The sequence below is a fragment of the Herpailurus yagouaroundi genome, unplaced genomic scaffold, assembly GCF_014898765.1.
Source record: "Herpailurus yagouaroundi ecotype Mexico unplaced genomic scaffold, PumYag 215, whole genome shotgun sequence".
Classification (NCBI taxonomy): domain Eukaryota; kingdom Metazoa; phylum Chordata; class Mammalia; order Carnivora; family Felidae; genus Herpailurus; species Herpailurus yagouaroundi.
The window spans coordinates 9,850,135-9,867,173 of NW_024412446.1; the positions used below are offsets into that span (position 1 = coordinate 9,850,135).

The window sequence follows — 17,039 nt, forward strand, 5'->3', positions numbered from 1 at the left end:
AAAAAGACTTTTGTCATACGTACATTATAAAATTCACATAAATAAAAATAACTGTAATCCCACTGCCTAGAAGTAACTATTAGTAACATTTTGTTGTAATCCTTCCAGAATTTTTCTGTAAACATGAGTACTTATAAATTTGTATTTTCCTTAAAAAAAACTTCATAATATAGTTTTATAAAATTCTTTTTTAAGTTTATGGTTGTTGTTTTACATGTTCCTAGATAAACCTCTATGTCATATATTACTTAGCATGTCATTGTATAAGTTTACTTTAATTTAGTTAACATTTAATATTACACAGTATTTCACTATTTAAAGTTTATCACCAGTGTTCCTTAGAATATATTTGTAGCTCTTTGTGTATTCAGATTTTTAGAGAAGACGATCATTTTAATAAAAACAACACACAGAATCACCAATTCAAGCAATGCAAAACAAGGTACAAAGAAGGGGAAAAAATGATCTAAAATTGATACAACCTAGAAATAACTATATTATGATTTAATGAGCATCATTCCAAAAATCTCACCATGCATATTTATCAATAATTGGTGAATCGATGGAAATCATCTTGGTAGTGGGATGACAATATAAACACTGTTACTGCTCTCTTCCTTCCTGTATAATTGGGTCCAAAACCATTAGGTGGGGTCAAGCAAGGTAGGTGTTTACAAGGGAGGGGTGGTGGTGGTGGTGGTCTGGAACCAGGTATTAGCCCAAACAAAGTGAGGAGGGGGTCTTTGTGAGCTGGACAGGGTGCTGGAGCCCCAACAGGTAAGGAGAACACACACGAGGGGAGAATGGCTGCGGCCCAGAATGGGTTGTCGGAGCCTGAGTAGGGTGAGGCAAGAGTCTGTGTGGCCGTTGGATCCTGAGCAAGGGATGAAGCCATCTGGGAGTGTGGGGGTCAGGGGACATCAGCATGTTGTTGGAGACTGGGTGGGATAAGGAGGGAGGCCAAGCAGAATAAGGAGGGGGTCTGCAAGAAGTGGTGATAGCCCAGCATGAGTGTCAGAACCAATGGGGAGAGGAGGGTGCTTGTTTGTAATGGGATGGTGGTAATCTTAGAACTAGGTATGGAACTTGAGCATCGGGAGGAGGATGTCCGTGGGTGCAGCAGTGGCAGGTGGTGACATATGAGGGGAATTGATTTAATAAATATGTTGAGGGCAGTGAGAGCTAGCCAAGGGAGAAATCTGTGATTCTGGATTGGAACTGGAGGTTTCAGAGTGAACTCAGTGTTTTTGATAGGTAGATGTAGATACAGATATAGATAATTAGTTTGGGGTTTTAAAGTTCTATTTTATTGGGTCGCCTGGGCGGCTCAGTTGGTTAAGCATCCAACTTTGGCTCAGGGCATGATCTCACAGTCTGTGAGTTCGAGCCCCGCTTTGGGCTCTGTGCTGACAGCTCAGAGCCTGGAGCCTGCTTCAGATTCTGTGTTCTCCCTTTCTCTCTGCTCCTCCCCCACTCACACTCTATCTGTCTCTCAAAAATAAAATAAAAACATAAAAAAAATTGATAAAAAAATAAAGTTCTATTTTATTTTATTTTTATTTTATTGTTATTCAATTTATTTAAACTAAAAACAAAAACAGTTCTCCCATTTCTCCCACCCCCTTCCCCTTGCCTCTAACAACCACCAATCAGTTTGTTCTTTGTATCTATGAGCTTATTTCCACATATGAGAGATCAAATGGTAATTGCCTTTCTTTGTCTGACTTAGCATAATGCCTTGGAAGCCTATCCATGTTTTCACAAATGGCAAGATCCTCCTTTTCTTTAAATGGCTGAATAATTGTGTGTGTGTGTGGTGTGTGTGTGTGTGTGTGTGTGTGTGTACCACAGTTTGTTTATGCATTCATCTATTGGTGGACACTTAGGTTGTTTCCGTATCTTGGCTATTATAAATAGTGCTGCAGTGAACATGGGGGTGTAGTTATCTTTTCAAGTTACTACTTTTGTTTTCTTTGGATAAATGCCCATAAGTGGAATTGCTGGATCATATGGTAGTTCTAGTTTTAACTTTTTGAGGAGCTTGCATAGCGTTTTCCATAGTGGCTGCACCAATTTACATTTTCACCAACAGCTGTACAAGGGTTCCCTTTTCTCCATATTCTCGCCAACACTTGTTATTTCTAGTCTTTTTGATAATTGCTATTCTGACAGATATGAATGAGGTGATGTCTTATTGTGGTTTTGATTTCTATTTCCCTGATTCATGAAGTAGAGTATCTTTTCCTGTATCTCTTGTCTAGGTATGTCTTCTTTTGAAAACTGTCTCTTCACATCTGGTTGGTGTAGGAGTATACATATATTGTGCAGTGTGTGTGTCTGTGTCTGTCTGTCTGTCTGTCTTGCCTAGGTCTGTCTACCAAGAGAGCTTTGGAGCAGCAACAGCACAATAGCTGTGAGCCCACTTAGCACGTCTTGGTTTCTGAATGCCAAAAAGAACCAAGGCTCCTTGGAGGGTGGCTTGTTATGGGCTTGGAAATTATAAGTCGAGCCTGGACTATCTTAATGTGTCAGTTGGTAAGGAAGTGCTCAAAGGGAGAGGGGACCCTGTCAAAAGGCTGGCAGAAATCTCACACTTGCCAATCTAAGATAATTTATAAACCACAATAAAAGTGCAAACAGATTACAACCTGTTGAATACAATAGGAGTTCGTAAGTCTGTACTGAATAAATGAATACATGGGGGGAAGATAAAGGTTCTTCTTAACATAGAATGCCATCTAATAAATGTAGAAGGAATGATGGAATAGAAAGTCGCCATTTGGTAATCATCACAATATTAGTTCATGCAGGAAACATCAATGGGTGCTTTGACTGCTCTAACAAATTAACACAAACTTAGTGGTTGAAAACAACAGAAATTATTCTCCCTGGAGGTTGGAAGTTGAAATCAGTTTCACTGGGCTGAGATCCTGGTGTTGGCAGGGGCATGCTCCCTCTGGAAGCTGTCTGGAAGAATCCATTCTTTCCCTCTTCCAGCTTCTGGTGGTGGTTAGAATTCCTTGGCTTTTTGCTGCATCAGCCCAGTCTCTGCCTCCATGGTCACATTGCCTTCTGTCTGTTTCAGATCTGCCTCCCTCTTAAAGGATACATGCCATTCCTTTTAGGGCTCATCTGAGGATTCAGGAATAATCTTGCCATTTCAGTCATTAACTTCATCACATTTGCAAAGTCCTTTGTTGTCCCGCTCACAGGTTTCAGGGGTTACGACATGGATATCTTTTGGTGTGGGGGATTCAGTCTACCGCAGATGCTGAAACAAGTGGTGAAAGTTTGCAGAGTGACAGGTTTTTTTATGGGGTTAAAGTACTTCCCCACAACATAATTACTAATAGTAAATGGAACAGAGGCAACTTCATAGTGGAGGAACCTGGCAGACAGTACCTTATTCCAGTGATTAAGGTTAACATTACCAGTAATGGGACAAATAGAAATCGTGTATTACCTGATAAGATGCAATGAGAATAACACAGCATCACTAATAGTATATTTTTGCGAAAGATACACAATCTATATCTAATCATGAAGAAACCTCAGGTAAATTAAGGGATATCCTACAAAATAAGTGACCTCTGATTTTCAAATCTCAAGCATGAAAGTAAAAAAATTGTGTACACTGAAAGACTGTTCCAGATTGAAGGAGTCTTAAGAGATTTGATAATTAAATATAACAAGTGATCCTGGTCTGGATTATTAAGGACATCATTTAGACAGTTGATAAAACTTAAATAGGTTTTGTGGATTATCGAAAAATTCTTTCATTATGTTTCAAGTTCAGTGACTTAACCAGGCTATGTCTTTTTTTTTTAATGTTTATTTTTGAAAGAGCAGAAACAGAGCATGAGTGGGGAGGGGCAGAGAGAGGGAGATACAGAACTTGAAGCAGGCTGCAGGCTCCAAGCTGTCAGCACAGAGCCCGATGTGGGACTGGAACTCAAACTGTGAGATGACCTGAGCTGAAGTAGGATGCTTAACCGCTTAACTGACTGAGCCATCCACGTGCCCTTTAACCAGGCTGTGTCTTAATGTCCATTGTTCTTCCTTTTTTTTTTTTTTTTTCTGGTCCATGGTATGCCCTTTCAGTCTGCAGATTTATTTCTTTTCAATTAAATCTTTCTGTGTGTTATTCCTTAATGCTGTTTTCTATTTCATTTGGTTCTAGTTTTTATTTACATTGTGGATAACTGTCTTCCCTTTGTGTCTTCAATTTGTTTTAGTTTATTTTCTAATGCATATGTTGGATTAAGTCAAGATTTTCCAACATACTAGTAGTTCAGTTTTTAGCTTTCTCCTTGCTGTCTCTTGGTGTTTATAATCTTTAAGTGTTAGATGTATAATGGTATTACTTTTGTTCTGTTTTTGTCTTAAGTTCCTTTTTCTTCTCAATCTCTCATCTCATCTTTTGAGTTTTATTTTATTGAATTCTTAGTCTTATTTTCCAAATCTCTCTTGGGAAGTATTATTCCCTTTCTTGGCTTATGCTTTCTTCTAGATTGGATTCTCTAATTGTCTTTGCCTTTTTTGTTCCTCGTATTTTTATACATTTTTGCATGTTGCATTGTTGCCATGTCATTTCTTTTTATCTTTTTCATGCTTAACGTGGATGGTTCTGTCAGACTTCATATTCGCTCCGACATAGTTTAAGCTGGATACATCTCTTTGCCAACCTTCCCACTTGGGATCTATTATCTTCCACTCCAGGCTACCTTTGAGTGCTCGAGTGGTTCTTTTTATCCACTTTTCTGTCCTCTGGGGTATGGTTATGGGAGAAGATGGAGTGCTGTGCTGGGGTTGAGTGCAACAACTTAGGCTTGGTTCTCTACAGTCAGGGATAGAGTTTCAGTCCCACGGGCTTTGCTTCTTTCTACCATCTCACGATGGTGGCATGTCTTGTACTCTTTCCTACCTCTGTTGACAATCTGTGTCCATACATCCCAGCTTATTTACCCCTTATTTTTTGATGGACATTTAGCTTTATTCCAAACTGGGCTTTAGCAATCATCCTTGCAAATTTATCTTTATGTGTTCGTGCTATTACTTCTGAAGAGCAGATTGCTTGAGTTAGTGTTGTGGGGGTCAAACGACATCTCTTAACAGAAAATATACCAATTAATACACCCAGTAACTTTGTGTAAGAGTGCTTCTGAATAAACAAATCCAAGGAAACAAATTAGTGGTTCTGCATGGGTGGGGAAATGGAGTGGTATGTGAATGATATCTCAAAAACCTGTAAAGAAAGAAAAAGAAAGGGAGGGAGGGAGGGAGGGAGGGAGGGAGGAAGGAAGGAAGGAAGGAAGGAAGGAAGTTAGTTCCCCTTAACCTTGTCAACATATTGGATACTACTAATTTTTTTTAAATGTTTATTTTTGAAAGAGAGACACAGTGCGAGTGGGGGAGGGACAGAGACACAGACAGAATCCAAAGCACGCTCCAGGCTCTGAGCTGTCAGCACAGAGCCCGACGTGGGGCTCGAATTCACGAGCTGTGAGATCATGACCTGAGCCAAAGTCAGATACTTAACCAACTGAGCCACCCAGGTGCCTGTATGCTACTAATTTTTAAAAATAATTGTTAATTATCATTAATTTACATTTCCATATTCGTGAGCTCAAATGTCTTTTCAGGTACTTGTTTATTCTTTGTAGTTCTTTTCTGAATAGCTTTTTATATATGTACTTTGTGCATGTTTTTGTTTCCTGGGAGATCTTTGTAAACCAGAGATAACTATTTTTTAGCTGTTTCAAATATTTTATCCCACTTTATCATAACTTGCTTATGGTGTCTTGTGATACAGCATTTAAAACTATTTTTAATTTTTTTAATTTTAAAAAATTTTAGAGCAGGGAAGGGGCAGAGGGAGAGGGAGACAGAGAATCTCAAGCAGTCTCCACGCCTGGCACAAAGCCTTACATGAGGCTTGAACTCGTGAACCATGGGATCATGACCTGAGCTGAAATCAAGAGTGGGACACTTAACCAGCTGAGCCACCCAGGTGCCCCAGTAAATAAACTTTACAAAAAAAAAAAGAAATGATATTTGAGATGAGAGCAAAAAATGAGTACTAGCTGACGGCAGAATGAGAGAAGGTCATCACAGTCAGTGAGCAGCATATACAAAGGCTTTGTGGCAGGAGAGAGGGTGGCAAGAGAAAACATGGCATATACCAGGAATTGAAAGCAAACAGAACTGCTGGAGAGCTGTGTTTCTGGGAAGCGGTATGAGGTGAACTAGAAAGAGATCAGCAAGACCAGATCACACAGAGCCTGTAGGGCATGTGAAAGGTTTCAGTTTTGGGCTAAGGTTCTTGGGAAGTTATTGAAAGGTTTTAATTAGAGTTAAAGCTAGGTAAAAGAACTATAAGTTCTTAGATCATAATTACATTAAAAAATAGCTACAGTTGTAATGGTTTTCACTGGGAAAAGGTAATTGTTTAGATGGGTATATGTTTCTGAGAACAGATCATCTGTTGTTGTGCCATATATTATTGTGTTTAATCTAAATTCTGATTGTGTCATTTACTCCTTGATGGCACGGTTTGTGGTAAGGGCACTGCATTTTAATTAAAGGACTAGATGGAAAATGAAAATCCTGCAATCATAAAAAGCCTTGATAATGATACAGTGAAAGATTAAGGGAAATATTTACACAGGAATTGATATCATATATTTCTCAAGTTATTCAGTAATGAAAACCTGTTGACAAACGGAAATAGTTTTATCAAAATGATTATTGGGGGAGAGCTTTTTAAGTAGCTTGTCATTTGAAAGGTTCTGAATTGATTTTTTCTAACTTGTTTCTATTTCTTTGCCTTTGTAGGAGAGTAATTATTTTGATGGAGTTAGACATTTTGAAATCAGCCGAAGCAGTTGGATTAAAGATTGGCAATCCCGTGCCCTATAATGAAGGTAAAAGGCTTTTTTATAGGTTGTAGCACTCGATAGAATACCTCTTTATAGATCCAGAATTCTACCATTTGGTTTCAGTTTGATTTGTTAGTCTTACTAAAACTCATGATTTGGAGGTTTAGGAACCAGGTTATTCTTTCAGGTTTTTTAGTACGGAAGAAATGATGGTAGGACTCCAAAAGGAAAACTCTCTCTGTTTTTCTCAGCACACAACTTCCTTCATACTTCTGGCTTGTCTGTTACCAAAAGTGTGGGGTTTGTCTCACACTAAGCAATTCTCTAATTCTCTGTGGACGAGAGCCGGTTGTCCTACAGTGCCAGTTGAGTTCTGATACTACCTATCCAAAGTTAGCTTCAGATTCCACAGATAAAGACAGAGTCCTGCAAGGCTGCCTCCGCACCCCTCCACCACCGCCAAACCCCAGTTCAGATGCCAGTCAAAAGTCTAGGTAGTTCCCTCTGCTTCTGACCAACTGGCTGTAATTGAAGGTTCCCACAATCCCCTCCTCAGGTTCCATTAGATTAATGAGCTAGAGCGGTTCACAGAACTCAGAGAACAGCCAGATAGGAGAGGTGCATTGGACAAGGTGTGTGGGAGGGGTACAGAGCTTCCGTACTCTCTCGGGGTGCACTGTCCTCCCAGTGCCTCCATGTGTTCACCGACAGAAGTGCCCCAAACCCCATCCTTTTGGGTTTGCATGGAGGCCTCCATAGACATGTTGGATTACATCATTGTTGTTGGGTGATTGGTTCCACCTCCAACCTCTCTCCTTTCCCCAGAGGTGGGGAGTGGGTGCTGAAAGTTCCAACTCTCATCACATGGTTGGTTTCCCTGGCAACCATCCCATTGTTAGGAGCTTTACAGAAGTCACTGTGTTGATACTTAGGTGTGGTTGAAATGGGCTTTTTATAAATAAGATACCCTTAATTCCTCTTATTACTTAGGAAGTTGTAAGGGTTTTGAGAGCTCTGTGCCAGGAACCATGAATGAAGGTCAAAAAAATATTTCTTATGTATCACAATATCACAAGCTTGCATTAGGAAAAGAGGGAAAATGAAAGAATAGAAAAAAGTCCCACTTACAATAGATTAAAAACAACAAATACATTGAAGTGTTAATGAGAAGTGTGCTTTCTTTTTTTTTTTTTTTTAATTTTTAAAAAAATGTTTTATTTAGTTTTGAGAGAGAGACCAACAGGAAGAGTTGGGGGGTGGGCAGAGAGAAGGAGACACAATCTGAAGCAGGCTCCAGGCCCCACGCTGTCAGCACAGAGCCCTGTGTGGGGCTCAAACTCAACAAACCATGAGATCGTGACCTGAGCTGCAGACGGAAGCTCAACCGACTGAGCCACCCAGGTGCCCTGACAAATGTACTTTCTTAAGATCATTCTTACGCACATTTTTGTTTTTATTTTATTTTTGTTTTTAAAAAATGTAAAGCAGGGGCGCCTGGTTGTCGGTAGAACAATCAACTCTTGATCTCGAGGTTGTGAGTTTGAGCCCTACATTGGGTGTAGACGTTATTAAAAATAAAATCTTCAGGGGTACCTGGGTGGCTCAGTCAGTTAAGTGCCTGCCTTCACTCAGGTCATGATCTCACAGTTCATGAGTTCAACCCCCACGTTGGCCTCCACTGTCAGTGAAGAGCTCGCTCTAGGTCCTCTGTCCCCCTATCCCTCTCTCTCTGCCCCTGCCCTGTTCATGCACTGTCACTCTCTCGCTCGCTCTCTCAAAAAAAAAAAGTAAAAAATAAAATCTTTAAAAATAAATAAAAAATGTAAAGCGTGTAATTGGTACTCTTTTGATAGCTCACCACACCCAGTAGTTTTTAAAATAATTTCTGTGTTTATTGCCAGGCCACGAATAAACTCCCTGAAGGTACAGACCATATTTTGTTCTTTGTTGTGTCCCTCATGCCTAACTTTTATTTTTATTTATTTTTCATTTTTATTAAATAAAATGCAAAACAGTGGCCACCCACCCTTTTGCACCTCTGTGATCAGAAGCAGCTTTCAGAGCACAGATCCCCAGTATTTGGAGGACAGGGTCCTTTTTGCCTACCTCGTTTCTCCAGAACTGTGTGCACTATGCTTTAGGAAAATGTGCACAGGGGCTCCTGGGTGGCTCAGTCAGTTAAGCATCCGATTTTGGCTCAGGTCATGATCTCTTGGTCTGTAAGTTCGAGCCCCACGTCGGGCTCTGTGCTGACAGCTCAGAGCCTGGAGCCTGCTTCGGATTCTGTGTCTCCTTTTCTCTCTGCCCTTCTGCTCACGCTCTGTCTCCCTCTCAAAAATAAATACACATGGGGGAGAAAAAAAGGAAAAGGTGCACAGCTAGCTGCCTGTCATTTAGCTGAGGGCCCAGAGGTAGGTAGCTGTTACTGTGCTAAGAGCTGGAATTGACTGTAATTTGCCATCCAGATCTTCTCCTGGAAGTTGCAAGCCTTCAGGAGACTCCCACATTCCAAAATAGTTGTATCAGACAGATTCCGCCAGTGCAATTATAGTTTAGGTTAAGAGATAGATTCCTAGTACTTCCTAAACAGTGAGTATCTGTTGATAATGAGTTTTATTTTCTTGTGAAAATACATAGAAAAGCACAATGAAAGAATGATTTAATTACTTTAAACGAGAGACAATGATAATTCTAGAAAAAGACAAAGAATTGTAAATCACTGACCCTGTTAAAAGAAATGGCTCATCTGTCCCTCTACCAAGTCTAATAAAAATAAAATTAAAAATAATTAGTTAAATAAAAAGGGGTGCCTGGCTGGCTCAGTCGGTAGAGCATGTGACTCTTGATTTCAGGATCATGAGTTTGAGCCCTATGCAGGGCATAGAACCTACTTTAGGAAAAAAAAAAAAAAGTAAAGCCTCACTTTCACCAAAATAAATTTCCAGATTTGTTTTAAAAATTAGAAAATAAGGGTGCCTGGGTGGCTCAGTTGGTTAAGCGTCTCGCAGTTTATGACTTCAAGCCTCGCATCAGGCTCTGTGCTGACAACTCAGAGCCTGCAGCCTGCTTTGCATTCTGTGTCTCCCTGTCTCTCTGCACCTCCCCTCCTCACACTCTGTCTCTGTCTCTGTCTCTCTCAAAAATAAACATTTAAAAAAGAAAATGAAACCATCAAAAATGATAAAGAGGATGGGGCTGCATACGGATTGGGATAATTCACAATGACTACATGATTACATTGAAATAAAATTTCACATGGTAAAAGTAGGAAGGTATGTAAACTTAAACTAGGATAAAATACTTATAGAAGATGAGACTGATAGAGGCACCTGGCTGGCTCAGTCAGTAGAGTATGTGATTCTTGATCTCAGGATCATGAATTTGAGCCTCACATTGGAGGCAGAGTTTACTTAAAAACAAAACAAAACAAATAGCCAATACATAACAAAAAATATTTAGCCTTACTGGTTGTTTTTGTCTTGCTCCTGGTCTTAGGGAGATAGCATTGTCTTTTTCCATTAAGTATTATGTTAGCTGTAGGTTTTCATATATATTTTTTTATCATTATGAAGATGTTTACTTTTAATTCGTAGTTTGCTGAGGGTTTGTATCAGGAATAGGATGGTGAATATTTTGTCCAGTGTTTTTTTCGGTATCTATTGATGATTGTATGGTTTTTCTTTTTTATTGGTTAATATGGTGAGTTACATTCAATGATTTTTGAATGCTAAACCAATTTGTGGTTTCCGGGATATGTTATGTCATCATGCTCTATTAATACTTTTTCTATTTTGTTGGATCTCATTTTCTGAATTTGCTTGATTTAACAAACCAACTTGATTTTGTGTAGAATTTTTACATCTATATTATGAGTGACATTTGTCTATTATTTTCTTGTGATACCTTTTGTCTAATTTTGTTGTCATAGTAATCCTGGCCTTACAGAATGAATTAGAAAGTGTTCCCTCTTAAATTTTCTACAGTAGTTCATGTGGAATTATTACTTTTTACTTAAATGTTCAGTAGAGTTTACCAGTGAAGCCATCTGGGACTGATATATTTTTTAGAAAGGTTTTTAAACTACAAATGCAATTTCTTTAACAGATACATATAGGGTTATCCAGATAATCTGTTCCCTTTTGAGTGAGCTGTAGTAGATTGTGTTTTAAGGAATTTGACCATGTCATTTAAGTTGTTGGGTTTATTGGCCTCTATAAAAGTAAATAGTCTTGGGGTGCCTGACTGGCTCAGTCAGTAGAGCATGTGACTCTTGATCTCAAGGTTATAAATTCGAGACCCACTTTGGGTGTAGAGATTACTTAAAAGTAAAGTCTTTTAAATAAATAAATAATGGTAAGTAGCCTAAAAACCCCAATTAAGTGGCAGAAATTATCAGATTGAATCAAATAAATGTAGTATTAGCCTTTTGGTGTCTGTGAAAGGCTGTAGTGATGTCATTTCTCTCATACTTGATATTCATAATTTGTATTCTTTTTTTTCCCCATGATCAGTCTGGCTAGATGATTTATCAATTTTGTTAATCTTTCCAAAGAACCACCTGTTGGTTTCATTGATTTTTTTTCCTCTTTTTATATTTTCTATATTACTTTGATTTAAAAAACATTTTTTTTTTAAGTTCATTTATTTATTTTGAGAGAGCACAAGCTAGAGAGGGGCAGAGAGAAAGGGAGAATCCTAAGCAGGCTGCACGCTGTCAGATGACCTGGGGCTCCATTTCATGAAACTGTGAGATCATGACCTGAGCTGAAGTCAAGATTCAGTGCTTAATGGTCTGAGCCACCCAGGTGCCCCTATGCATTGATCTTTAATGTTTCCTTTCCTCTGTTTATTTTGGGCTTAATATGTTCTTTCTCACCATGTCTTTAGATGAATGCTGGCTCATTGATTATGACCTTTCTTCTTTTCTAAAATTAGAGGCATTTGGTGTTACGAATTTACCCCTAAGCACTGCTTTAACAATGTCAAGCACATTCTGGTGTTACAAGTTTTATTCCATTCAGAGTACTTTCTGGGGTGCCTGGGTGGCTCAGTCATTCAGGCATCCTACTCTTGATTTTGGCTTAGGTCATGGTCCGACCTTTCGTGAGAATGAACCCCAGGTCGGGCTCTGCTGACAGCGCAGAGCCTGCTTGGGATTTTCTCTCTGTGCTTCCCCTGCATGGATGCACACGCACGCTCTCTCTCAAAATAAATAAACTTGAAAAAAAAGTCAAATGGTTTTGTGTACACTTTAAAACAAAACCAAGTAAATAACATTTCCCTGCCTTATTTTTCTTTGGCCTCTAACTCCTGTCCAAAGGCAGTCTTTTCAAATTTTAAGCTATTTCTTCCATATTTTTCCCCATATTTATTTCCATATTTTTAAATAACATTTATGCTGTTCTTTCTTTATTTTTCAGTGTAGACATTTGTTTACTGACTTCACACTATGGTGAAGTCAGTAACATATAGTTACTGTATTAACATACAGTGTTCTATTATTTTCAGGCGTACAATATAGTGATTTCAGGTGTAAAATATAGTGTACAATTCTATACATTACCCAGTGTTCATCATGATAAGTGTGCTCTTAATCCCCACTTCTTTTATCCATCTTCCCACCCACCACCCTCTGTTTGTTCTCTATAGTTCAGAGTCTGTTTTCCGAGTTGTCCCTTTTTTTCTTTATTTGTTTTGTTTCTTAAATTCCACATATGAGTGAGATGATATTTGTCTTTCTCTGACACACTTATTTTACTTAGCCTTGTACTCTCTAGCTCAATCCATGGTGTTGCAAATGGCAAGATTTTATTTTATTTTTTTATGGCTGAATAATGCCACCTTTTCTTTATCCATTCGTCTATCAATGGACACTTGGACTGTTTCCATAATTTGGCTATTGTAAATAATGCTGCAATAGGCATAGGGGTGCATATATCTTTTCGAATTAATGTTTTCATATTCTTTGGGTAAATGTCCAGTAGTGGAAATACAGGATCATATGGGAGTTTTATTCTTTTTTTTTTTTTTTTTTTTGAATTTTTAAGTTTTATTTTCTACGTGTTAACATGCTTATTAATGCACTTTATTTTTTTAGGTTTATTTATTTATTTTTTAGAAAGAGAGAGAATTCCAAGCAGGCTCCATGCTGTTGGTGCAGAACTGGACACAGGCCTTGACCCCACAAACTGTGAGGTCATGACCTGAGCCAAAATCAAGAGTCAGATGCTTAACCAACTGAGCCCCTCAGGCGCCCCAGATGCAGACTTTAATCTGATAAAGTCTGCCCCTAATCAGACTGTTGATTATTTCCATTTGTAATTGGTTAAATCAGAGAAAAAAATTTAATTAATTTTTAATATATACCATCAAAAATAAATATTCACTTAATGTGATCGTATCTGTTTTATGATATCAAAACATTTTTTCCTCCCCAAATAAAGATTCTAAGTAAATATGAGATTTCTTCTAATGAAAAAAGTTATGCCTTATCAGCTGTTGAGCTTACAAAACAATACAGGGGATTGCTACCGGCACACTTACTGTAAGAGGAAAGTATGTCCAATGAAAAGGAAATTTAAAATATGACATTAAACTTGTATGGGGGCGCCTGGGTGGCGCAGTCAGTTAAGTGTCCGACTTCAGCCAGGTCACGATCTCGCGGTCCGTGAGTTCGAGCCCCGCGTCGGGCTCTGGGCTGATGGCTCAGAGCCTGGAGCCTGTTTCCGATTCTGTGTCTCCCTCTCTCTCTGCCCCTCCCCCGTTCATGCTCTGTCTCTCTCTGTCCCCAAAATAAATAAACGTTGGGAAAAAAAATTTAAAAAAATAAATAAATAAAAAATAAACTTGTATGAAAAATTTTAGCAACGCCTTTACTTCATTTACTTCTAACTTTTCCATAAATACCAGAAAAGAAATTGGACAGTTTATAATGAAACTTAAAAAATGTCTTTTTCCATAAAGCAAACTTAACTCATCGTCTTTCCCTGTGGCTCCTTCTTCCAGTCCTCCTCCACTGTGCTAAAGAGCTATTGAGTTCTTCCAGATTTTTGATTAGATAGGTGGTTTCCAAGCCGACTGGGCTTTCTAGGTACATAGTTCCTGCACGGGGTTTTCCAGTCATTTGTCCAGCTTTGAAAATATCTCGGCCTGTTCATGTTCCACATGCTTTGTTCATGGGATGGGTAGAGCTTTGAGAAGCACAGTATCCCCCAGTGTGCACTGCTGAAGAGCATTGTGAGCAGAGTAGATTTTTCACTGATTAAAATACTTCAATAAATAGGGATCCAAAACGAGCCTGGTCACTCTCACTTTAGCTGGTTTTTGCATTGTATTGCTGTTCCAGTGACCTTCCCCATTGATATTATGTGGCTTTGGTCACCTCCCAGCTCTCTCTTCTTGGCACTTGTTCTGGTAGTTCTATTTTTAATATTTTGACCCTCCCAATTGTCTTCCACAGTAGCTGCACCAGCTTTCAATCCTGCCAACAATGCATGCAGATTCCTTTTTTCTCTACGTTCTCACCAACACCTGTTGTTTCTTGTGTTGTTGATTTTAGCCGTTCTGATAGGTGTGAGGTGACATCTCATTGTAATTCTGATTTGCATTTCCCTGATGATGAGTGATGTTGAACATCTTTTCGTGTCTGTTGGCCATCTGAATGTCTTCTTTGGAAATATGTCTTTTCGTGTTTGTTGCCCATTTTTAATTGGATGATTTGTTTTTCATTATCAGTTAATTTTTTTAATGTTTTTTTAATGTTTTTATTTGTTTTTGAGAGAGACAGAGTGTGAGGAAGAGGGCCAGAGAGAGAGAGGGAGACACAGACTCTAAAGTAGGCTCCATGCTCAGAGCTGTCAGCACAGAGCCTTACATGGGGCTCGAACTCGTGAACCATGAGATCACGACCTTAGCTGAACGAAGTCAGATGCTTAAGGGACTGAGCCACCCAAGTGCCCCATCAGTTAATTAATTAACTAAATCTGAAGAGATGATGATCAGTCATGAATATTTGGAAAAGAATTTCTGACACAATTTATGAGAAATATATATGTTTAAGGAAATGTATGGAATAATTTTAAGAGCTTATATAATTTATTAAGTTAATAGTTTTTATTAGCTATTTTAATTATAAACATGTTTAAAAATTTTAAATGGGAGTGCCTGGATGTCTCAGTTGGTTAAGTGTCCAGCTTTGGCTCAGGTCATGGTCTCACGATTTATGAGTTCATACCCTGCATCAGGCTCTCTGCTGTCAGCATGGAGCCCACTTTGGATCTTCTGTCTCTCTCCCCTGCACCTCAAAAATAAATATACACATACAAAAATTAAAAATGACTTTTCAGCTGGTCAGTATAAAGGATGCCAAAAGCTGTATATGACTTACCTTATTTAAAGTTTTCCATTATGTATTTCTTTCTCTTTCCCAATTGATTTCACAGTAGGAAATTAAATAGGTGTTTGGTTTTTTGGTTTGTTCTTTTTTTTTTTAATTTAATTTTTTATTTTTTAAAATATACATCCAAATTAGTTAGCATGTAGTAAAACAATGATTTCAGGAGTAGATTCCTTAATGCCCCTTACCCATTTAGCCCATCCGCCTCCCACAACCCCTCCAGTAACCCTCAGTTTGTTCTCCATATTTATGAGTCTCTTCTGTTTTGTCCCCCTCCCTGTTTTTATATTATTTTTGTGTCCCTTCCCTTAGGTTCATCTGTTTTGTCTCTTAAAGTCCTCATATGAGTGAAGTCATATGATTTTTGTCTTTCTCTGACTGACTAATTTCACTTAGCATTATACCCTCCAGTTCCATCCACGTAGTTGTAAATGACAAGATTTCTTTTGATTCTTTTTGATTGCTGAGTAATACTCCATTGTATACATACACCACATCTTCTTTATCCATTCATCCATCCATGGACATTTGGGCTCTTTCCATACTGTGGCTATTGTTGATAGTGCTGCTATAAACACGGGGGTGCGTGTGTTCCTTCGAAAGAGCACACCTGTATCCCTTGGATAAATGCCTAGTAGTGCAATTGCTGGGTCGTAGGGTAGTTCTATTTTTAGTTTTTTGAGGCACCTCCATACTGTTTTCCAGAGTGGCTGCACCAGCTTGCATTCCCAATAGGTGTTTGTTTTTAACTTAGAGAAATAACTGTTCTGGTTAAAATTAAACCGTTTCTGTTGGTCCTAATAAAGAAAGGTGCTTAGGTGGTTTCTACTAAAGTACACTAATTCACTGTTTAAATTTAAACTTATCAAGCATAATTCTTCAATTTATCATTAATCAAAAATTACTAGTCAAGCTTTTGCTTAAGAAGGATAAATGTGATCCCAGTAATTTTTGTGCTAGAAGCAAACTGCATCCTGTCCTTGTTTTCCTATCTGGGACTCAGTTCTGGTCTTCACCTCAGTGGAGTTAATGGAAAGGAAAGGAAAGTTTGAGATGCTCAGGCCTGCTGCACAATCACAGAATGTTAAGAGATAGAAGGAACTGTTTTAGAGATCAGTTGTGTTAATCATAAGACAGAATGAAAGTGAAGGAGGTGATAAGTGACTTGGCCAAGATTGCAGAGCAAGTTAAAAATTACACAGCAGGTGAGTCGCTTCAACAGATGAGACTCATTATTCCTGATTTCCAGGTGAAGATGCTTTCCACTGTACCCAGACCTTCAAAGATTAACCTTCATATCAAACTTTTTGCCTATTACGAAAATTGTATTTTAGTTAATAGAGTGTGTGAGTTGAATCTATTGTAGGAATGTTTCTGTGTGTATATATAATCAGAAGTAGTCTAATTCATGTTAGTATATTTGTCCATTAAAACATGTATAATTTTATTTTTTTTTTAATTTATGTTGAGAGAAAGAGTGTGCCTGCACGAGTGGGGGGTGCAGAGAGGGGGGAGAGAGAGAATTCCAAGCAGGTTCCATGCTGTCAGCACAGAGCCTGATGTGGGGCTCAAACTCATGAACCATGAGATCATGACCTGAGCCAAAATCCTGAGTGGGACACTTAACCAACTGAGTCACCCAGGTGCCCCCAAACCTGTATAATTTTAAAAATGGAAATATAATTAAGATAATCAGACATCTGTTTTGTTTTTTTTTTATTTAAAAAAAAATTTTTTTTTCAACGTTTATTTATTTTTGGGACAGA

The 17,039-nt window shown here is 38.4% G+C and overlaps 1 protein-coding gene across 1 annotated transcript in view; it reads left to right on the forward strand.

The window, feature by feature from the left end:
- Nucleotides 1-17,039, forward strand: part of RPA1 (replication protein A1) — a 75,608-nt gene that overhangs the window by 22,272 nt on the left and 36,297 nt on the right. Inside the window, exon 5 of the mRNA XM_040455501.1 lies at nucleotides 6,835-6,923. Coding sequence (XP_040311435.1) covers nucleotides 6,835-6,923 — 89 coding nt within the window. The remainder of the gene's footprint in view (nucleotides 1-6,834; nucleotides 6,924-17,039) is intronic.